Source organism: Mercenaria mercenaria, chromosome 4, assembly GCF_021730395.1.
Source record: "Mercenaria mercenaria strain notata chromosome 4, MADL_Memer_1, whole genome shotgun sequence".
Taxonomy (NCBI): Eukaryota; Metazoa; Mollusca; class Bivalvia; order Venerida; family Veneridae; genus Mercenaria; species Mercenaria mercenaria.
The window spans coordinates 70873607-70897993 of NC_069364.1; the positions used below are offsets into that span (position 1 = coordinate 70873607).

The window sequence follows — 24387 nt, forward strand, 5'->3', positions numbered from 1 at the left end:
ACATCAAGATAGGTTTGAATGTTTTCTTTCTCTGTAGTTTTCAAACAGCGTTGTTGCGGAAGTGATTTGAACATTTGTCGGTGCAATTTGTCATGATTATGCATTTCGTTAAAATGAAGAACAACCAGTTCCTGACCGTCGGCCGATGCGCGCAGACGTATTTCAGCTTTGCAGTCTTGTTTGAATGTGCTGAAATTTTAATATATTCTATTTTAAGGCAAGTGTTTTAAGGCCTTATCTTAACCTACATTCAAAATTTAAAAGATAGCAAAATTATGTCGATTCAATATCGTGTTTTAAAGTAATGACTCTATGACTTATTTTATAACAATCATTAAATTATGTGAAAAAATATCGACAGTAAAACACAACACGAGAGAAGAAAAAAGTTTCACATTAGGGACTCGATGACAGAAATAAATGCTTTACTTGGTGGACATTTATATTTCAGCAACATTTTATGACATTTTCCATGTATTGTACATATTGACGATAAATGCAGACATATTTTGTACATATTTTGAAAATGTATAAAAATAATAATGAATAAAATTGGGCCGCGCCATGAGAAAACAGGGTCATAACTGTACTGTATACATGGCAAAATATGTACTGTTCAATGCAAATGTTTTGACAATTTTAATATAATAGTGATTATATTAATGGCTATATTAATGTATTACCTTTTGTGATGTTCTCTCGATGTGATACTGAAAAGTAATTTGTTAGAAAATATACCAGTTGAAATAATTCAGTACAATGCAATACAAGATGGACATACAAAACAGTCTTTAGAGCCGTAGGAATAGCCACCTGTGGGCTATTTCACTATTCTTACGGGAGAGCCGTAAGGAATAGCCTGTGAGGCTATTCTTACGGGACCGTAGGAATAGCCACTTCCTTATTATATATTAAATCAACAGAGCTCTGTCTGCAAAATGTAGTTTATGTTGCGTTTTTATTAGCTCACCTGTCACAAAGTGACAAGGTGAGCTTTTGTGATCGCGCAGTGTCCGTCGTCCGTCCGTAAACTTTTGCTTGTGACCACTCTAGAGGTCACATTTTTCATGGGACCTTTATGAAAGTTGGTCAGAATGTTCACCTTGATGATATCTAGGTCAAGTTCGAAACTGGGTCACATGCCTTCAAAAACTAGGTCAGTAGGTCTAAAAATAGAAAAACCTTGTGACCTCTCTAGAGGCCATAATTTTCAATGGATCTTCATGAAAATTGGTCAGAGTGTTCACCTTGATGATATCTAGGTCAAGTTCGAAACTGGGTCACGTGCCTTCAAAAACTAGGTCAGTAGGTCTAAAAATAGAAAAACCTTGTGACCTGTCTAGAGGCAATATATTTCACAAGATCTTCATGAAAATTGGTCAGAACGTTCACCTTGATGATATCTAGGTCAAGTTCGAAACTGGGTCACGTGCCATCAAAAACTAGGTCAGTAGGTCAAATAATAGAAAAACCTTGTGACCTCTCTAAAGGCCATATTTTTCATGGGATCTGTATGAAAGTTGGTCTGAATGTTCATCTTGATGATATCTAGGTCAAGTTCGAAACTGGGTCCCGTGCGGTCAAAAACTAGGTCAGTAGGTCTAAAAATAGGAAAACCTTGTGACCTCTCTAGAGGCCATATATTTCATGAAATCTTCATGAAAATTAGTCAGAATGTTCACCTTGATGATATCTAAGTCAATTCGAAAGTGGGTCATGTGCCGTCAAAAACTAGGTCAGTAGGTCAAATAATAGAAAAACCTTGTGACCTCTCTAGAGGCCATATTTTCCATGTGATCTGTATGAAAGTTGGTCTGAATGTTCATCTTGATGATATCTAGATCAAGTTCGAAAGTGGTTCACATGCCGTCAAAAACTAGGTCAGTAGGTCAAATAATAGAAAAACCTTGTGACCTCTCTAAAGGCCATATTTTTCAATGGATCTTCATGAAAGTTGGTCTGAATGTTCATCTTGATGATATCTAGGTCAGTTTCGAAACAGGGTCATGTGCGGTCAAAAACTAGGTCAGTAGGTCTAAAAATAGAAAAACCTTGTGACCTCTCTAGAGGCCATACTTGTGAATGGATCTCCATAAAAATTGGTCAGAATGTTTATCTTGATGATATCTATGTCAAGTTCGAAAGTGGGTCACGTGCCATCAAAAAGTAGGTCAGTAGGTCAAATAATGAAAAAACGTTGTGACCTCTCTAGAGGCCATATTTTTCATGGGATCTGTATGAAAGTTGGTCTGAATGTTTATCTTGATGATATCTAGGTCAAGTTTGAAACTGGGTCAACTGCGATCAAAAACTAGGTTAGTAGGTCTTGAAATAGAAAAACCTTGTGACCTCTCTAGAGGCCATACCCTTGAATGGATCTTCATGAAAATTGGTCAGAATGTTCATCTTGATGATATCTAAGTCAAGTTTGAAACTAGGTCACGTGCCTTAATAAACTAGGTCAATAGGTCAAATAATAGAAAAACCTTGTGACCTCTCTAGAGACCATATTTTTCAATGGATCTTCATGAAAATTGGTCAGAATTTTTATCTTGATAATATCTAGGTCAAGTTCAGAACTGGGTAACATGAGCTCAAAAACTAGGTCACTATTTCAAAGAATAGAAAAAACGACGTCATACTCAAAACTGGATCATGTAGGAAGAGGTGAGCGATTCAGGACCATCATGGTCCTCTTGTTATATTATATAAATTTATTCATTAATCTTACTTGTCTGCAAAATTCAACTGCTGTCTGCCTGTAAAATGCAGTTAATGTTGCAGTTTTATTATATTATATCAGTATATTCATTATTTCTACTTGTCTGCAAAATTCAACAGAAATCTGTCTGCAAAATGCAGTTACTGTTGCCATATTATTATAAATGATACCAATTAATGCATTCTATCTACTTGTCTGCAAAATTCAACAGAGCTCTGTCTGCAAAATGAAGTTTATGTTGCGGTTTTATTTTATTATATAAATTTATTCATTATTCTTACTTGTCTGCAAAATTCAACTGCGGTCTGTAAAATGCAGTTACTGTTGCGGTTTTATTATATACGCTTAAAAATCTGACAGAAAGTACATCATTCATCCTTAATGATGCGAAGTTTAATGTTGATTAACCAAACAAACTGTTGATTAACCAAGTGATCAACTAGCATTGCTACACAATTATTTGGTCTCCATTGTGAAAGAACGACTTGTGAGCTGCTCATATATAGATATTTACAAGGTATGACCAGTTGCTGACTGGCTATCTACAGTTTACTTTTCATTTTTATTTGAGTGTGACTCTGTTCGTGCCAAATTGATGACACTGTGGTGATAATATACTCTTTTTATCTTATTTTTATGCAAGATATAGCACCAAAAAATGTTTTAAAAATTGGCGGGTAAGACTTAGAGCATCAGCCGAATTTTTGAAACAGCTTTTTTTCAGAAATATGGATTGAAATAATACTCATTCATTGTTTGCATGAAAAATGATGTAACAATGAATGGTCACAACATAAACAAGAAAATTATCTATATATATAGTCATCTTTTCGAATCACTTTACAGGCTTGATTGCAGTTGGATGTTTTATGTTGAGTTAGAAATAATAAATTTTATGCAAACACTCTCCTCTTCTCTCTGAAGTTTCCCCACTTGTATCTAAATCAGAAAAGACCTAGCTGTAGCCCTGCTGTGTGTAGGTAAAACTGACAAACTGGCTAAATTAAAGTGTTACTTCTCATAACTTTTATTGTACATTTTGTTGAAGTTGGAACATTGTTTTTAGTCTGTAGGGTTTGTACATGTACCAAACTTTTTTCATCCTGTACCCACATTTACTGAAGTACTGATAAAGATTTGTTACTTCTCTACTCCAGTATTCGAAAACTATCTTGGAAGGTAGATGGATTGTGAAACTGATGAGACAATTTGCAGAGTGCAAAGTCTACATTACCCCACCCCCTCAACAACAAGCAGAAAAAGATTCACTTAACAAAGCCCACAAACCCCACCCACTGCAACACACATCCAACTAAATGTTTCTTCTGCTTCTCTGATCTAAAACTTTAGGGTGTATATTGCGTGCTGCTTTGTGAAGCTCTTGTTCCCAACTGTATAAGCCAAGGTCCCATTCCTAATTAGAAGCAAGGTTAAAGTTATAATACTGGTAAAAATCACCGTTAAAATAAAGCAGCCCGCCCGCTTAGCTCAGTAGGTAAGAACGTTGGTTTACGGATCGCGGGGTCGCGAGTTCGATCCTCGGGCGGGGCGTATGTTCTTCGTGACTATTTGGTAAACGATGTTGTGTCTGAAATCATTAGTCCTCCACCTCTGATAATTCATGTGGGGAAGTTGGCAGTTACTTGCGGAGAACAGGTTTGTACTGGTACAGAACCCAGGAACACTGGTTAGGTTAACTGCCCGCCGTTACATGACTGAAATACTGTTGAAAAACGGCGTTAAACCCAAAACAAACAAAACAAACAAATAAAATAAAGCAAATAACTTTGTAGATTTGTAGAAGGCAGTCTAATGAACAAATTCGCCCGTTAGTTAGACTTGGATGGCCAAATATTGTTGAGATACGAATGTATATAAAACCATGAAATATTTAATGACCAGCTCTACACTAATTCACTCGCCAGGCTTCGCCGATTTCCGTAAACCAACGAAGACAGTGTCACGTGACAAAAATTTAAATACGTCGAAAACAACAATGGCTGGTCGGCCGTGAAAGGATTTTGTGTAAAACGGCGGATAAATGCAGAAATTTACAAATATTTTGCTTTTCGATGCCATTTCTACAAAAAATGCATTAATGTTATAAAATTTAGCCTGTTGTTAAATAAAAGGAAAGGCAGTTTACCAGAAAATGCGATACGAATGTGCTAGACATGTTGTTGTTTTGTTTCTTAAAATAGATTAGCGTGGCTCTTTGTACGGTCCCGTATGAACTATCATTTAGCGTGGCTCGTATTACGGTCCCGTACGTTTCACAATCAATATGTCTACATCTGCACAGTAGTCCCTAGCTAAAAGTTCAGCTCAAAGATGTTTATATAATATGCTGTTGCGGATCTCTGAGCTAAAATGAATCCCGTACTGACACATAACACCTTCGTTCCAGAAGTCTGTCATGCTATAATTTTATAAAATGCAATGGACTCACCTTTTACAATATTTCTAATCAATTTTCCTTTTAATCTGGCATAGATAATGCATGCAACATAATTTGAACACAAGTTTCAAATTGGTACCCCTGTCTGCAATATTTTGTCCGTCATTCAGTTGTCGCCTGGTCAGGGTACTCTTCATTTTGAAAAACCAATAGGCTGTAGGGAATCGTTATTTATTGACATTTTCTGAGAAATTGTATGTTGTTTTATAGATTTTATGTTATTATATAAAATCATAAATAGGTAAAATTTTGATACTGATTTTCAAGAATAACCACCTGCTCTGAACTGTTGCATGACATCATGAGTTTCTCACGAGAGACTGCGAGATGTTGCGGCTTGATACTGGTTAGTTAAAAATTGGGGTTTAGCCATAACTAAATGAATGCGACCATCAGAAAATAAAAACAGTGTCAGTTAAGTTATGTTAGCAAGAACTAGATAGTCCCCATTGTCAATGAATGACTGTGACTGGGAGGCGACTGTCTGGTCGACACCGATGATTAATATAATCTGAAAAGTAGATCACCTGGAAGCACCAAGAACAATACAAACAGTGAAAAATTGCAGACTCGGTTTGATTGAGTCTGTTCATGAGCAGTAATGGAAAATGCAACACTGCCCATGCCTCCTAGCACCTAGATCCAGCCTTCATTGAAAACACAAATTAGTGTGCAATATTAAAATCAGCACTATTATATTACAAGTTACAGGTTAAAAGATGATAAAACAGATATTTCAGGTTTGAACAGTCTAGGCCACTCCTTCTTGTATTTGGTGTTTATTATGTTATAGATCTAATATAGCCACAGATCGTGTGCTAGAAAGAGAACACAAACACGTGTTGATAGTTCAAAATTTTACTGACTACTGGCAGTATGATACTGAGCATGCGCATTATAACATTCTAAATATATTCACATATAATTCATTCAATATACAACACTCCTGAACTCTTTAAGAGTAGCACTAGATTTAACATGATGTGGTAGGTTGTTTCAGAGTCTAATGGTTCTTGGGGGAAAAATGAGTTCTCTTGATAATAGGTGCGAGAGAAGGGAATATAAAAGTGAAGGTCCTGAGAGTGTAGCCGGTACTGATCTACAAAAAAACAATGGACGAATGACGGATTTTATATAAAAGAATCAGGGATGCAAGGATGTGAAATTCCTCTTTGTTTTAACATTTACCAGTACAGTTAACATTTCTGTGATGCTTCATCTACAGACATACTTGATTTGAACATATCTGGCGGCAGCCTTTCTTAATCTTTCAGTTCCATGTGTTAGAAATTGTTGAATGCCAAACAGTTGAGCAATATTCCAATTATGGTTGAACATGTTTAATACGGAGTTTCTTAAATTTGTACATTTATCATTTGTTTGATCATTTCTTTTCATGTATTTTAGGATCTTGTTTGTCTTTTTTTGTGACCTAACACTGCTGGTTCGCCTAAATATTAAGCATTTTTATAGTTTTAAATTCATGGATATGTAGCTTATAGCGAAAAGCAATGTTTTTTTATTTTTTTTTATATACCCTAATCACTTCGCATTATCGGAATTCAACTGCTTTATCCGGGTCTTTTTCCACAACTCTAATTTTTGGAGGTACTGCTAGAGTCTCACAATCATGCATGATATTTATAGTGAGTTAAACTACTGTATCATCAACAACGAGTCTTACAGTGCTCTTAAGTGAGCCTGGCAGGTGATGGACATGTTAAGAAAAGGCAAGTCCTAAGGACATACCCTTGCGGTACCCTTGATACCAGATGTGGCATATCTGATTGAAGACCTTTTGTGTTCGTATTGTATTTAAAGGTATCTGATTTCTGATCTCTCTGTCAGCAGGGCTTTGTCTCACTCTGTCCCTCTGGTCAGATCGCTCTGTGTCTGTATTAATAGAGGATGAATTATGCGCCCTGTGTGGCTGCATTTGAACTATGTAAAGCGCCTTTGAACGTGAAATTGATCATGAAAAGGGCGCTATATAAATCTGGTATTATAATAATAATAATAGACCAGACGATTGTGAACGACTTTGACAAACAATTTGATAAAGTCCATTACTGTTAGGTCTGTCTATTTACTAGTTTCAAGGTAATAAAAAATTCTTGACTAAAAATTTAATAAAAATTGAGATTCACAACTGTGTTTTGAGCGGAAGCTATGTTGGAAGGAATTAAGCAAATTTTATTATCTAGATGATTAATAATATTTGATACTAAAACATGCCCCATCAGTTGGAAGCAAATTTTGCAAGTAAGAGAATAGGTTTGTGATTGCTGGCTTTGCTTCGTGGGCCCTTTATGTATACAGGGACAATGATAGCCGTCCTCCAATCTTGTGGAACGCTGCTGATACCAAGTGAAGACAAGTAAATGTTAGTCTCATTTTTATAGACGGGCAGTGTTTAAGGTGTGGGCGGACATTGTGTTGTAAGCTGTTTTTTTGAATTTGTTTATTCCCCTTCCGATGAATCTAAGTGAATTCTTTGCTTTTGATGTGATGTTATCAACATATTCTGACCAAATGAGATACATTGTGTACATTTATTTACTTAGTTTTACACTCAGATATTTAGCAGCGTCTTTCAGTGAGAGAGAGAGAGAGAGAGAGAGAGAGAGAGAAGACTTATTATTGTCAATAATTAGTTCTAGTCTTATCAACCGAAATATGAAAGAAAAAGTAAGCATATTACATGAAACTAAAACGATGATGTGAACTTCTATAGATGACCTTTTTATTTTTCACACTTACTGTGTCATACGATGACAACAATATTGCATGCACACATAAAATTAGCCTTTTTCTATATTCGAAATCATTTCCTGTTTATGTGCGACTGAATATTAAAGAAAAGTAAAGAAATCGGTTGAAAACATATCAGTTGAATGACTTCAGTACAATGTAATACAAAACTGCCGTACGAATAACCACCTGCGGTTTATTTCACTATTCATACGGGACCGTATTAGCCCACTTCCTTTAGCATAGTCATGGACGTATCCGAATGATGGCGGTTGTGTCACTGAAACCGAAAGTAACATTTTTTATATCCGCCTCCATCGGTGGAATCTGTCAATTTACAGGTAAATTTATCCAGTCAATGTCTTCATGAACGGATGTTTTATGCGTTGCTGTAGAAAAATGACCTTCCAAAAAAATTCGCTACGTAATCTTCGCTGGCCAGTATTATAACTTTAAAAGGTGAATGGCTCCTCATACAAGCGACTTATTGCTTCTGACCAAGTCTCCATGAAATATTTGCTTAAGTTTAACAACTGTATGTCTGATGATGAACATACAGCTATTTGGACAAGGATGAAAAGAATTGTTAACTTCTTGCCCACAAAGTTATCTGTCCAAAATATTTAAACATTTAATACTAAATTTAATGTTGTTTGGTGATATTTTGTCAAAAATTATATTAGAAGGCCTGGTACTTATTGTACCCCCCGACAACAAAGTTGTAAGGGGGGGTATACTGGTTTCAGGTTGTCTGTCTGTCTGTCTGTCCGTCCGTCTGTCCGTCTGTCCGTCTGTCCGTAGACGCAATCTTGTGCGCACCATCTCTCCTTATCCCCTTGACAGAAGTTAATGAAACTTCACACAAGTGATCAGTACCAACAGTAGTTGTGCATGGGGCATGTTAGGTTCTTTTAGAAAAAAAATTTGCAGAGTTATGGGACTTTGTTTTTTTGTTACTATACTATATACATAGACACAATCTTGTGCGCATCATCTCTCCTCATCCCCTTGACACAATTTAATGAAACTTCACACAAGTGATCAGTACCAACAGTAGTTGTGCATGGGGCATGTTAGGTTCTTTTAGAAAAAAAATTTGCAGAGTTATGGGACTTTGTTTTTTTGTTACTATACTATATACATAGACACAATCTTGTGCGCACCATCTTTCCTCATCCCCTTGACACAATTTAATGAAACTTCACACAAGTGATCAGTACCAACAGCAGTTGTGCATGGGGCATGTTAGGTTCTTTTAGAAAAAAAATTTGCAGAGTTATGGGACTTTGTTTTTTTGTTACTATACTATATACATAGACACAATCGTGTGCACACCATCTCTCCTCATCCCCTTGACACAATTTAATGAAACTTCACACAAGTGATCAGTAACAACAGTAGTTGTGCATGGGGCATGTTAGGTTCTTTCAGAAAAAAAATTTGCAGAGTTATGGGACTTTGTTTTTTTTTGTTACTATACTATATACATAGACACAATCTTGTGCGCACCATATCTCCTCATCCCCTTGACACAATTTAATGAAACTCCACACAAGTGATCAGTACCAACCCTAGTTGTGCATGGTGCATGTTACATTCTTTTAGATAAATATTCTGCATAGTTATGGGACTTTGTTTTTTGTTACTATACTGTATACATACATTCTATATACATACAGTCCACATAATTATGCAATCTTGTGTGCGTCAAATTGCAATGTACTGTCAGTGCATGCGGGGGGTACATTTATCACCTTTAGTGATAGCTCTAGTTTAAGAGAAGAATATTGTTTACAGGCAAAAAGTAGCATCGTCGATTCGATTAGGTGCCTACATTCGTGTTTACCACCATTCATCTAAATAATATTTCATTAGCTAATAGAAGTCTGTCATCAATTAGAATAGTCAGTAGCGGGTTATAAATCACTAACCCCGTGTTATAAATTGCTTAGCCCCCTGTGTTATAAGTTGCTAACCCACTGTGTTATAAATCACAAACCCACTGTGTATTTCAACCTTTTAAAACAGTGATAAAAGCAAGAACAAAAAGTATTTTGAGGTAATAATCAAACATTACCACACAAGCTACTAGTTCATTGTAAGCTATAGCAACAGTATAGCACCGCAGTCTCTAGTGTAAGCTCTAGCAACATCAGTATAGCACTGCAGTCTGGATTGTAATCTCTAGCAACAGTATAGCACTGCAGTCTGGATTGTAAGCTCTAGCAACAGTATAGCACTGCAGTCTCGATTGTAAGCTCTAGCAACAGTATAGCACTGCAGTCTCGATTGTAAGCTTTAGCAACAGTATAGCACTGCAGTCTCCATTGTAAGCTCTAGCAACAGTATCGCACTGCAGTCTCCATTGTAAGCTCTAGCAACAGTATAGCACTGCAGTCTCCATTGTAAGCTCTAGCAACAGTATAGCACTGCAGTCTCCATTGTAAGCTCTAGCACTGCAGTCTCCATTGTAAGCTCTAGCAACAGTATAGCACTGCAGTCTCGATTGTAACCTCTAGCAACAGTATAGCACTGCAGTCTCCATTGAAAGCTCTAGCAAGAGTATAGCACTGCAGTCTCCATTGTAAGCTCTAGCAACAGTATAGCACTGCAGTCTCCATTGTAAGCTCTAGCAACAGTATAGCACTGCAGTCTCGATTGTAAGCTCTAGCAACAGTGTAGCACTGCAGTCTCATTTGTAAGCTCTAGCAACAGTATAGCACTGCAGTCTCCATTGTAAGCTCTAGCAACAGTATAGCACTGCAGTCTCCATTGTAAGCTCTAGCAACAGTATAGCACTGCAGTCTTCATTGTAAGCTCTAGCAACAGTATAGCACTGCATTCTCCATTGTAAGCTCTAGCAACAGTATAGCACTGCAGTCTCCATTGTAAGCTCTAGCACTGCAGTCACCATTGTAAGCTCTAGCAACAGTATAGCACTTCAGTCAGATTTTGCAGCCCAAGTGTCATGCTGGGCAGAACTCTACTTGCAAATAAAATTGAATATATATGCATAATTTGTTATGCAGCTTAATTTTTAGCTCATCAGAGCACTTCGTGCTCGAGGAGAGCTATTGTGACCGGTCATTGTCCGTCATCCGTCAGCATTTGCCTTGTTAACACTTTAGAAGTCACATTTGTGACCCAATCTTTATGAAACTTGGTCAGAATGTTTGTCTTGATGATCTCGAGGACAAGTTCAAAGTAGGTCATGTGGTGTCAAAATCTAGGTCAGTAGGCCAGTTCAAAGGAAAATCTTGTAAACACTATATCAAGTCCACAGTTTAAGTTTGAAACTCATGAGAATTGGTCAGAATGTTCGTCTTGATGACCTCTAGGTCAGATTTGAATCTGGGTCATTTGGGGTCAAAAACTAGGCCACCCTGTCAAATTAAAGGAAAAGCTTGTTAACACTCTGGAGGCCACAGTTGTGACCCAGTCTTTCTGAAACTTGGTCAGAATGTTTGTCTTGAAGATCTCTAGGTCGAGTTTGAAACTGGGTCATGTGGGGTCAAAAAGTAGGTCAGAAAGCCAGATCAACTCTGGTGAGCGATATAGGGCCGTCATGGCCTCTTGTTAACCCTGAAGATAGAATATTTAACTTGGATAAATTAATAATTTGTGGTTTTCTATTCATTTGTCAAAAATACCCAGTACACTTTATATATAAAAATATGTCATACACCCAGCCCCCCAGAAACACAGGTTCAGTACCCACAAGAACCAGAATAATTGCTGTTTTCTTAAGCCCTTATCAAGGCTTGTGAATATTCATGTTTTGCATGACTATAAATTCAGCAGGCAGTATTTAAACTTCTGTCTTCGGTGTATTTCTATTTTTGTATCTGATGGACAAATCATTGGAATTGTTTTGTACGTTCATAAGAGACATACCAGTGCATTAACTCCCTGAGGTACATTATTTATGCATTTTCATTATGTGTAATATTGTGCATTGTTGTTGTTTTATGTCAAAAAGCAATTGTCAAATGCATGGAATAAAATGTCAAAGTATAAAATATTGATGTCAATTACACATTTGGCAAACAAATGTCTATTTGTCAATTCCGCCTTTCAAAGAAATGTCTTCTTTATCATGCATCTTTTATGAACCTGGTAACTATAATTTCTGTGAAATGTCAGATAAGAACAAATGGCATAAAGTACAGTATTGCAGAGCTCTATAGAACTACTTGAATGCAGTATGTCAGTTTTAGTTTACTTGAAAGTAAATGGCTGCAATGGGAGGTTATAGCTTTTAGTTGTGCTGGGGTCTTATCCGTCACAGCTTCAAATTGTGCTGGGGTCATATCCATCATGGCTTTGAATTGTGCTGGGGTCACAGTGCTTTAAATTTCCATCACGGCTTCAAGTTGCACTGGGGGTCATAAATGTTATAACTTTGAGTTTGTGCAGGGGTCATTTCTGTCATGGCTTTGATTTGTTTTGAGGTCATGTCTGTCACAGCTTTGAGTTGAATCGGGGTCATATCCATCATGACTTTGAGCCACACAGGGGGCCATATCTGTCAAAGCTTTGAGTAGAGTTGGGGTTGTATCCAACACTGCTTTGAGTAGTACTTATTGGAGGTCATATCTATCAAGACCTCAAGTCGTACCTGGGGTCATATATGTCACGGCTTTGAGTTGTACTTGCTGGGGTCATATCGGTCATGGCTTTGAGTCGTACTAGGGGTCATATCTGTCATGACTTTGAGTTGTGTTGGAGACATATACATCATGGCATTAAGTTGAGCTGATGTCATAATCCACTTAAATACCCACACCTTGTCATGACAGCAGTGTTTGTTTTCTAGCAGATGGAATGAAAGTAATTGTCATAAGCATCAAGCTTTATTCACCAGTTAAAGCTTAATTCTGCACCTATAACACATAAAATGCAAGTAGGGAAAAGTGGGGAAGAAGGATGTTAGTGCCGTTAACATTAAAAAGCAATAAAATGTCAACATATGATGGCATTTTACTGGGATATGTATAGTTTTACTAGAATATTCCCACAAGACTTTACTGTGTATGATTATATGCTCATTTGATCAAGGGCTTTTAACTAATTAGGTTTAACAATTCCTGGTTATTTTTTTGATGGTGTTGTGAAATATTTTACAATGAAAAAACTTGTACAATTTGTTGTTATTTGACTCACATAGCTGAACTAAGTAAGGACTACTTTATATTGTTCACAACAGTTACAGAAGTCTAATGCATACAGTCACAGTGTGTACAAACTTGAAAAAATGATATAATTTCCTTTAGTATAATATATGGTAGAAAGTTTCTGTCATTTTGGGTAATAAAGTGCAGGATGATCTTCAGGTCTGCACTGTTCAGTATTCAGTCAGTAAATTTTCAGTGAACATCCCTTCGAATAATAAATGGTACTGCCCAAATTGAATGATAAACCAGTCCATTTTAGAAATATAGCATGGTAAAGGTTTAAATATAGTGAAAACTTAATAATTTGGTTTTATTGCCAGTATCATAATAATGAAGAAGATCATACCAGTTAAAATGATATTCCCTTTATACCAGTACTGTAGCTTTTGAAAATCACTTAACAAAATAATTTTCAATTTCAGGAGATGTGAGTGGTGGTGAGGTATATTGTATTGATATAAATGAGAACCAGTCTGGACAGCAGATCAAGGAAACCATTCTACAGACATGTGACTTATGTAATCACAATAACATTGTTCTCAAGGTGATTTTATTTTTACCTGACTGTATAAGACTGTTATATCATTTTGAATTAAAATGTGCTAGCGAAACACTAAAATTGTATACTGTTCTGATACTGGAGTTGTCACCATGTTATAGGTTGTACATGTAGGCATCCAAACGCTATCTTAAGCAGTCATGCTGAATTTATTTTAAGCTTCTTATGTTTTTCTTATTCAAATTATATTCTTACCAAAGAGTCAACCTGTTAATATAAATTTTCAACAAAAATACAGAGGTCACTGACTCTAAACTTAATGAGCCACTTTCAGTCCAAAAATAACATTTATTAAAATTTTTAGTTACATGTCAGAAAGTTTTTCCCTTTCTAGTTTGTCTGATTTTTGAAAAAATCTACGAGGTATTGTCGTCAGTTGATTGTCGGCGTCGGCATTGGTTATATTTTTAGCTCACCTGTCACTAAGTGACAAGGTGAGCTATTGTGACCGCTTGATGTGCGTCTTGCGTCGTCCATCATGCGTCAACAATTTCTAAAAAAATCTTCTAAAAAAAAACACTGGGCAGAATTACACCAAACTTCACAGGAATGATCCTTGTGTGGCCCCCTTTCAAAATTGTTCTAATAATTGAATTCCATGCTGAACTCTGGTTGCCATGGTAATGGAAAGGAAAAACTTTAAAAATCTTCTTGTCCAAAACCACAGGGCCTAGGGCTTTGATATTTGGTATGTAGCATCATCTAGTGGTCCTCTACCAAGATTGTTCAAATTATCCCCCTAGGGTCAAATATGGCCCCGCCCCGGTGGTCACATGGTTTATATAGAGTTATATAGGGAAAGCTTTGAAAATCTTCTGGTATAAAACCACACGGCCTAGGGCTTTGATATCTGTTATGTAGCATCATCTAGTGGTCCTCTACCAAAATTGTTCAAATTATCCCTCTAGGGTCAAATATGGCCCCGCCCCGGGGGTCATATGGTTTATATATAGTGTTATATAGGGAAAACTTTGAAAATCTTCTTGTACGAAACCACATGGCCTAGGGCTTTGATATTTGGTATTTAGCATATGTAGCATCTACCAAGATTGTTCAAATTACCCCCTAGGGTCAAAAATGGCCCCGCCCCGGGGGTCACATGGTTTATATAGAGTTATATAGGGGAAAAAGTTTAAAAATCTTCTTATCTGAAACCACAACTCTTAGACCTTTGATATTTGGTTTGTAGCATTGTCTTATCGTCCTCAACCAAAATTGTTCAAATTGTACCCCTGGGGTGAAAAGAGGCTCTGCCCTTGGGGTCCCAAGTTTTATATAGACTTATATAGGAAAAAGCTTTAAAAATCTTCTTGTCAGAAACCATACGACCTAGGCTTTTGATATTTGGTATGATGCATTGTGTAGTAGTCCTTTACCAAAATTGTTCAAATTATGCCCCTGGGGTTAAAAGAGGCCCCGCCCTGGGGTTACTCAGTTATTATGTGAGTTATATAGGAAAAATACTTAAAAAATCATCTGATCCTATTTCCATGACTATTTAATTATAATTACCTGATTACCCCAAGTAATATGATGTCACTTGATTGTGACCTTGACCTACTTTATTGTTCTTTAAGATACAGCCTTGAAATATTGATGACTTACACAGTTTTGCACACAAATCATAAAACAGAATTACATTGACCATGAATGTGACCTACTAACTTTCTTAATATTTTATCATCAATTTGACATTTGAAACATGTAGCTCATATTACTCAGGTAAGTAGTCCAGGGTCACCATGACCCTCTTGTAATTGTTAATATTTTCTCTTAAAAAGGTCATATTATTCCCTTACATTATGAATAATTTTATGAAGTCTGCATTTATATATTTGTTTTTCCACTTTACAGCGCTATATTTCCCCTACAGAAATAACAGGTCATATCGAAACAAGAATCTGAATTGCAAATTTTTTATGTAATTTTGGTATATGACTGATATAGATAGTTTCAGATTGGGAGAATGATTGTTGTCTATTTCAGTTAAGAAATCACAGAGGTTCATTGATACCTATCACATGGAATCTGTCTGCAAACCCAAGTACAAGGTATGCTTGTTGAACTGCCTTTTTAGCTCGACTATTCATAGAATAGTGAGCTATTGCACTCGCCCATGCGTCGGCGTTGGCGTCGGCGTCGGCGTCTGCGTCCGCGTCCGCGTCCCGATTTTGGTTAAGGTTTTGTATGTAAGCTGGTATCTCAGTAACCACTTTTGGGAATGGATTGAAACTTCACACACTTATTGACTGTGACAAACTGACTTACATTGCACAGGTTCCATAACTCTATTTTGCTTTTTTACAAAATTATGCCCCTTTTTCGACTTAGAAATTTTTGGTTAAGGTTTTGTATGTAAGCTGGTAACTCAGTAACCACTTGTGGGAATGGATTGAAACTTCACACACTTATTCACTGTGATGAACTGATCTACATTGCACAGGTTCCATAACTCTATTTTTTTTTTACAAAATTATGCCCCTTTTTCGACTTAGAAATTTTTGGTTAAGGTTTTGTATGTAAGCTGGTATCTCAGTAGTTACTAATGGGAATGGATTGAAACTTCACATACTTCTTCACTATCATGATTTGACATGCACTAAGCAAGTCCCATAACTCTACTCTCTTTTTTTTCAAAATTATGCCCTTTTTCGACTTAGCAGTTTTTGGTTTAAATTTTTGTATGTAATCTGATATCTCAGTATCCACTAATTGGAATGGATTGAAACTTCACACACTTGTTCACTGTCATGATCTAACATGCACTGTGAAGGTCCCATAACTCTACTTGGCATTTTTACAAAATTATGCCCCTTTGACTTAGCACTTTTTTGTTAAGTTTTTGTATGTAAGCTGGTATCTCAGTATCCACAAATTGGAAAGGATTGAAACTTCACACACTTGTTCGCTGTCATGATATGACATGCAGTACAGAGGTTCAATACCTCTACTTTGCATTTTACAAAATTATGCCCCTTTTTCAACTTGTATTCATTCAATTGACAAGGCTGTTGAATAGTCGAGCGTTGCTGTCCTCCGACAGCTCTTGTTATCATATGTAATCCAAAGGCTCGATGAGAGCTGTTATGATTGTGCCATGTCTATACTTAGCTTTTTGCTTTAAACAATGTCTGCCAATAAACCACTTGATGAGTCTACATGAAACATGGTTTGAAGCATCCTTGCAAGGGCCTGTCTTAACCCTTACCCTGCTAAATTTCTATAATGAACTTGTCCATCTTTTAGTTTGGACAGTACCATTAACTGTTTAAAGGAGTGCTTATCAAAAAGATACTGGCTGAATGGCGAACAGTGCAGATCATGATCAGACTGCATGGATGTGCAGGCTGATCATGATCTACACTGATCCCAAAGGCAGAATCAGTCGTTTCCAGGTATGAGCTAAGTTTGTTCAGATGATTCTGCTTGACATCATTTAAGGTCGGCTAGAGCTCTAAATAGCAAACATTTTAAACAATTTCTTCTCATGAATCACATGACTAAAGGATTTTCACCAAACTCGATCAGAAGTGTCCTTGCATATATTTCTCTTATGTTCAATTGGTTTTGCGTGACAGCAGGTAGGGGTCACCTGAGCTGAAAAAAGGAAATCTTTAAACTACTTTTCATGATCCACTTTATGAATCATCCCCAAGCTTTGATTCAGTTTGAATGAACTCTAGTCAAGTTCGTTTTAATTGTTTAAATGGTGCTGCTTGAATGCATTTTAGTGGCTGCCAGAGCTAAAAATAGAAAATGCTTTATCGCTATAAGAACCACTTCATGGGTTTCACTAAATTTTGTGAGATGAATCCTTGTATGGACCTCTTTCATGTGTGTTCATATTGTTCTGCTTGACTGGGTTCAGAGGCCATCATTGTGAAAATAGAGAACACTTAGTTTAGAATAAGGCTTTGAGAAACAAAAATCAAACAACACCAAATCATAGACAGAAAGTAGTTGTTTAACATGAAAATTGCACAGCATGTAAAACATGTATATTACCTTATGAAACAAGTGTCAGTATACTGATATAAACATTGAATTCCGGAAAAGGACTGCCTAAAGGGGCCCCACTTCCGGACAGTCAAACACCTTTAAAAACTCACCATTTTCAAAGAACTGTTACACATGTTTGTTTTGATGCATTTGCAATAGCGTGCGAGTAGTGAAAATTCACATAACAAAGTGGAAGACAGTTTTCAGCAATTGTTTATCTTTATTTCTTTACAAATGGCATTCATTTTCAAAGGGAGAAAACTTTTTCTTAACTGATACTTAAAATATTCGGAAAAAGTTGTCTCCCTTTGAAAATAAATGCCATTTGTACTTAAAATATTCAGAAAAGTTGTCTCCCTTTGAAAATAAATGCCATTTGTAAAGAAATAAAGATAAACAATTGCTGAAAACTTTATGTGAAATTTCACCACTCGCACACTATTGCAAATGCATCAAAACGAACATGTGTAACAGTTCTTTGTAAATGGGGAGTTTTTAAAGGCGTTTTACTGTCCGGAAGTTGGGCCCCTTTAGGCAGTCCTTTTCCGGAATTCAATGTTTATATCAGTATACTGGCACTTGTTTCGTAAAGTAATATACATGTTTTACATGCTGTTCAATTTTCATGTCAAACAACTCTTTCTTTCTATGATTTGGTGTTGTTTGATTTTTGTTTCTGAAAGCCTAATTCTAAGCCTTAAACAGCTTCTTCATATGAAAACATGTAGATTGATGACCTCATAAATCTAGTGAAAATTAAACCCTGACAAAAATTTCTACTTCTGCAGTATTATCATCAGATTTTACAAGGTTTAATGAAATAGAGAACTGTTACTGTTAAATAATGTTTGTTCTATACACAAGATGACTTAGTCTCTTACTAAATTGTTAAACTTATTAAACTTAGTAAAAATGTGTTTCTTCTTTTACAGGCCTTACATTTTGGAGGTTGTGAGAATCCATCAAAACAGTAAGTTATTTGTTTTGCTCAGTCAACCATATCATTAAAAGAGAATCATTAACTGGTACTTTGTCAGTCAAAAGCAGTTATGAATATATAAAAATATAGAATCCAACACAGCAGTTTCATTATAATGTTTTATTTTGCTTTCCTCCATGGAAGAAGAGGGGTTATATTGCTTTCCTTATTGTCATTTGGTCAGTCTGTCTGTTGGATAGTAGGTAGACCATTTGGTTTCTGATTAACAGTTAGAGAACACTTTGGCTTACAGTGGTCAAACTTCACAATATGATTGTCTGTCGTCAAGAGGTAGCCCATATTGCTTATAGGGGTCAGTACCTCAAGACATGAGGTCACAGATTTTTTTGGGTCAGTACATCAATGCTTTAGGTCACAGTGACCTTGAAATTAAAAATGTTTTTATACCCCTACCAAACATGTTTGAGGGGGGTATATAGGAGGCAGTTTTGTCGCGTCGCGTCGCGTCCCGTCCCGTCCCGTTGCGTCCCGTCCCGTCCCGTCCCGTCCCGAAATCTATTATCTCAGTTATTACCAAATGGATTTGATTCAAACTTAAAATACATGTTCCACCTTATCACCCACATCATGTGACACAAGGTTCATAACTCTTGACACCAAGTTTTCATGAATTATGTCCCCTTTTACTTAGAATTTAAGGTTAATTTTTTGTATTTTCACTATATCTCAGTTATTACTAAATGGATTTGATTCAAACTTAAAATAGATGTTCCACCTCATCACCCACATCATGTGCCCACATCATGTGACACAAGGTACATAACTCTGACACCAAGTTTTCATGAATTATGTCCCCTTTTACTTAGAATTTAAGGTTAATTTTCTTGTATTTTCACTATATCTCAGTTATTACTAAATGGATTTGATTCAGACTTAAAATAGTTGTTCCACCTCATCACCCAGATGATGTGACATAAGGTGCTTAACTCTGACATAAATTTTTTATGAATTATGTCCCCTTTTACTTCAAATTTAAGGTTGATTTTGATGTATTTTCACTATATCTCAATTATTACAATATGGATTTGATTCAAACTTAAAATAGATGTTCCACCTCATCACCCACATCATGTGACACAAGGTGCATAACTCTGACACCAATTTTTCATGAATTATGCCCCTTTTTACTTAGAATTTAAGGTTAATTTTGATGTATTTTCACTATATCTCAGTTACTACTGAATGGATTTGATCCAGACTTAAAATAGATGTTCCACCTCATCACCCACATCATGTGACACAAGGTGCATAACTCTGACACTAATTTTTCTTGAATTGTGTCCCCTTTTACCTAGAATTTAAGGTTAATTTTGATGTATTTTCACTATATCTCATTCTGATTGGCTTAGAGCCAAAGGGAAGTAACCTTTTTTTAACTTTTGTACTGAGTTTCTTCCCCTTAAATTCCAGGAATTAGTCTATTTTTAGAAATCCTATTTTTAGATTTTCAGTATTTTAGGTATTTTTCTAACTTTTTTATTATAAGTCCTGTGTAAAAAGTAAGAACATTTTTCTGTTGTAACATGGGTCGTAAGACCCTTTTTTGTATTCACTTTTAGTGTATCTCAAATATTAGAGATTTAATATATTTACTTGTATTACTATACTAGTATTATACTAGTATTACTTATATGTGGAAGCCCAGGATGAAGTACTCCAAAGTATTTTTAAGATTCCTTATGGTTGCCATTCTTCTGTGACAAGACCGTATGGTGGGGGTATGAGTCACTCCTGTGACAGTTCTAGTTAGATCTGTTGCTGGGGAACTCTTAGTCTATGGCACCTTGGTTATTTTTATGTCATTAGGTGAAAGGCTACAACATACAAATTTCCTCTAACATGGCATAGGGAAAGGTGGCATATGTATTTTACAAACAGCTCTTGTTTTATTTTCCTTCTATAAAGTCACACCAACATGGTTCAGATTATGTGACATCTTTCCAGTATTTATTTTTTGAAGAAGATGCAAGATGTTTTTCTAGGCAGTATTTCAGTTGTGTGTGAATACCAGTTTGGATTCACTGATCTTCTGCAAGCAAGTTAGATGGCTTCTTCAAATAAAAGAATGTAACTCCAGTCGCAGAGCACAACTTAAAGGCACTGAACTCCAGATTTGGCTAAAAATAATATTTCTTTCAAATTGTAGTTTGGTCATATTATGAACTATAATACGAGTTTTTGTTTCTAAAATATTAAAAAAATTCCAGTGACCACGTCGGGAATCAAACCCCGGACTGTCTCGGCAATAAAGACATTTTCCTGTCGTCGTTACCAATAGCTATATGGCGGAATTAGTGAATTATGACTTCAAAATGTAGATATTTATAATTGAGACAGTTTACCTGGAGTAAAGCTTATAAGCGCTTTTCGATTTTCATCGTAAAAAGTAGTAAAAACTGCAGATTCTCATTGTGTTTCCGTAACATATAGTTTGTCAGTAATTAAGTTTTAAAGCCTTCTTAAGAAATATAGCATTTATTTCCAGATATCTAAAAAAAAATAAGAAAATTTTTTATTGTCTAACAAGCTGGAGGCCAGTCCCTTTAATTCTTGGGATGTGAAATGCAAGTGACTCGCATACTCCACAGTATTCTTACTAGGCAAAAGTCAACAAAAAGCAGTACCCACAGTTTACATTGTTTTAATGCTGTATTCCAGCTTCATACCTTTGAGTAACTATCAGACAAGTAGATACGGTTCAATACTTCTCAGATATGCTGAAAAGAATTTCTCCGAACTATGTAAAGTTATGTTTAAACAGAGAGTTTATCTGTTTTATATGCTGTAATTTTTCTTCACAGGTCTGACTTAGTTACATATTTGTTTATTTGTAATTACTCAAAATAAAAGACAAAAGCACGTGCAGTCTTCACTCTATTTATTAAGCGCCTGAGCGGCGAATAATCAAACATTTAATCAATCATCTAATACAGTTTACATTAAAATGAATGCTCAAACATTTATTAATATGAGTTGGGTAAAATGGCCGCTCTGAGTTCGGTATGTTAGGCGTTAAAGCTCGCTACCAAACTATTGAAAACTAATATCAAACGCAATAAGGAGGTTAACCGAAAGGAGACCGGGCTCGTCATATAAAAGGCAACCAATTTTAAATGAATAAAACGCACTTGCATATTTACACTCAGGTCACTGAGATATTAACTGCATCATGATACACAAAACCTTTAGCCATAAGAGTCCTACCGACTGTGTAATCGTAAACCCCCAGTTCCCCAATGTAATGTACCCTCAACAGGTACCAGCTTAGGAAACTAAAAATGCACAACCACACATTCGGCGTTAGGGAATGCCATTGGCTAAATACATCTAAAACGGTAACCACATTAACTAGGTCTTACCAATACACAAAGGGCCAGACCTATAGACCCGAAGCGACATTCGAGTCAACAACAACAATAACAAAAGACCCAAAGCGACATTTGAGTCTACAGTCAAAGCTAGCATAAGGACCCGAAGCGACATTCGAGTCGGCAACAAAATAACCAAGTGACCCAAAGCGACATTTGAGTCTACAGTCAAAGCTAGCATAAGGACCCGAAGCGACATTCGAGTCAACACAGTATAATGACCCGAAGCAACATTCGAGCCATATCAATTATTTTACCACGTTACTAAGCTTGTGACCTGAGATAACCCAAAACAAAAGTAATTAAACAGTCTACGGACCCGAAACTGTCAACTCAATTAATTAAGCGCAAATAATGCCATCGACCAGAGTTGATACACCCGTAACCGGAAGTTTCGAAGGTAAAATTATGAAGTATATGGTTCAATTTTCTTAGCTTAAACCACAGCGCCCGGTCACCTTCCGGTCAATAAACAATTTTTCCCGCTTTTTTGTTTTGTTTTTTGCAAATTATCCATTAAGAGCGACTATTAAATTGTAATTTAAAAAAGAAGGAGCATGAGACCGTCATTTCCACAAATATACACGTTATAATTGATATCTCATAATGAAAAACATTATTAACATATATCAGAAACAGTACCGTTTGCCAAAATATATCAAATAAAACAAAGAAACTGTCCTTTGAGAATGACACAAAATTTACATGAACAGAGTCTGTGTTTTACTAAATAACACTTTTAAAGTAATCACAGTCTATCATTTCTCTGTTGGTGAACCTAGGAACTTTAATAAATCTCATAAAATACAACAGTCTGACTGAAACGTTAATACGTATGCTGTCCATTCGTTCCTGGTACCAATGAAGACGTTGGCAAACGCAGACGATCTTCTGATTCCAATACAACAGATATCGATATTAAGCAGACGACACAGTCTGAAATAAAAGTACTAGACAGCAATTCTGTTTCCAATAACATTCTAACAGACATATGCAAATGTTAAACAGAAAAATGATACAATACATCGTATATAAAAGATCAAACTGCAACATCTAAAAATTTGTTGACTTATCGAATTTACGGGGTGTGGCGGGTGGGAGAATTTATCGGTGTGACTTGTCAAAAGAAACAGCGTAAGTGAGACAGACTGCACGTGATTTTCGGTTTTATACTGTTATTTTAGACGACTGGCTCTCGGTTGAATGGTTTAGTGCTATAAATAAAGGACTACAAAATCGGGAACCAGATTGACAGCTGATTGGCTACGTTTCTATGACAACAAACAAAACATTTCTCGAAATAAATAAATCAAATTATTTTAAATTAAAAATAATTTTTAATATTTACAGTAAAAGCCCAGCCAAGATCTGTGAAAATCAAAAGTTATAATGAAACTACAAAGGAGAAGCTGACAGATATAACCAGAAGGGTATGTCATCTCTACATTTTACCTTTTTTATAAATAAAAGATACAATTTTTTTTTCAGCATAAGATTTGAAGTATCATGGGTGAACACCAGATGCAGAGCAAAAATGTTAAATTTGTTATTCACATGTTATGCCCTTCATGGTAGAAGACAGGATGATACGCAGTGGCAGGGAAGGTCTGTCCGATTGTGTGTCGACCATTTGGTGCCTAATCAGTAAATAAGGAAAACTTTTACCTGCAGTGGTCAGTTTTTATATGAAGATTGCATGGTTGTGGTTAGTAGATAACTTCAGTTTTCAAGAGCTTAGCTTGTTCATTTATAAAATAAGATGTTGGAGTCCATTGTGGTCATCAGTTGATATAAAGCTTTGAAACTGAAATAGAATTATAGCATTTTGCCTTGCATATGAATCCTAACCACATTATCTAGTGCTGCAGCTTACAATATGATATACATTGATGATTTAGCTCTTTTCTATTTTTACTGTATTAATTATGCATACTTTTTCAACATCTATATAAGTAAAATGCATTATTTGTATGAGATTCTGCTTGATTTGTAAAAAAGTAACCCCAATGATGTGTGCAATTCAACTTGTATCAAAGTGTGTTGTAGATTGTAGAGCTGTTGTTCTGTCATGGCCTTACCTAATTAATCTAAAGTCAACATATAATTATTATACCCCCACCAAACATGTTTGAGGGGGGTATATAGGAGTCAGTTTTGTCGCGTCCCGTCGCGTCGCGTCCCGTCCCGTCCCGTCCTGTCCCGTCACGTCCCGAAATCTATTATCTCAGTTATTACCAAATGAATTTGATTCAAACTTAAAATACATGTTCCACCTTATCACCCACATCATGTGACACAAGGTGCATAACTCTTGACACCAAGTTTTCATGAATTATGTCCCCTTTTACTTAGAATT

The 24387-nt window shown here is 36.1% G+C and overlaps 1 protein-coding gene across 1 annotated transcript in view; it reads left to right on the plus strand.

Annotated features, from left to right (window-relative positions):
• The window catches only part of LOC128556448 (uncharacterized), a 54390-nt gene that overhangs the window by 14488 nt on the left and 15515 nt on the right, over nucleotides 1-24387 (plus strand). Inside the window, exons 2-5 of the mRNA XM_053541642.1 lie at nucleotides 13528-13649; nucleotides 15651-15715; nucleotides 18596-18633; nucleotides 23382-23461. Of these exons, the coding sequence (XP_053397617.1) occupies nucleotides 13528-13649; nucleotides 15651-15715; nucleotides 18596-18633; nucleotides 23382-23461 (305 nt within the window). The remainder of the gene's footprint in view (nucleotides 1-13527; nucleotides 13650-15650; nucleotides 15716-18595; nucleotides 18634-23381; nucleotides 23462-24387) is intronic.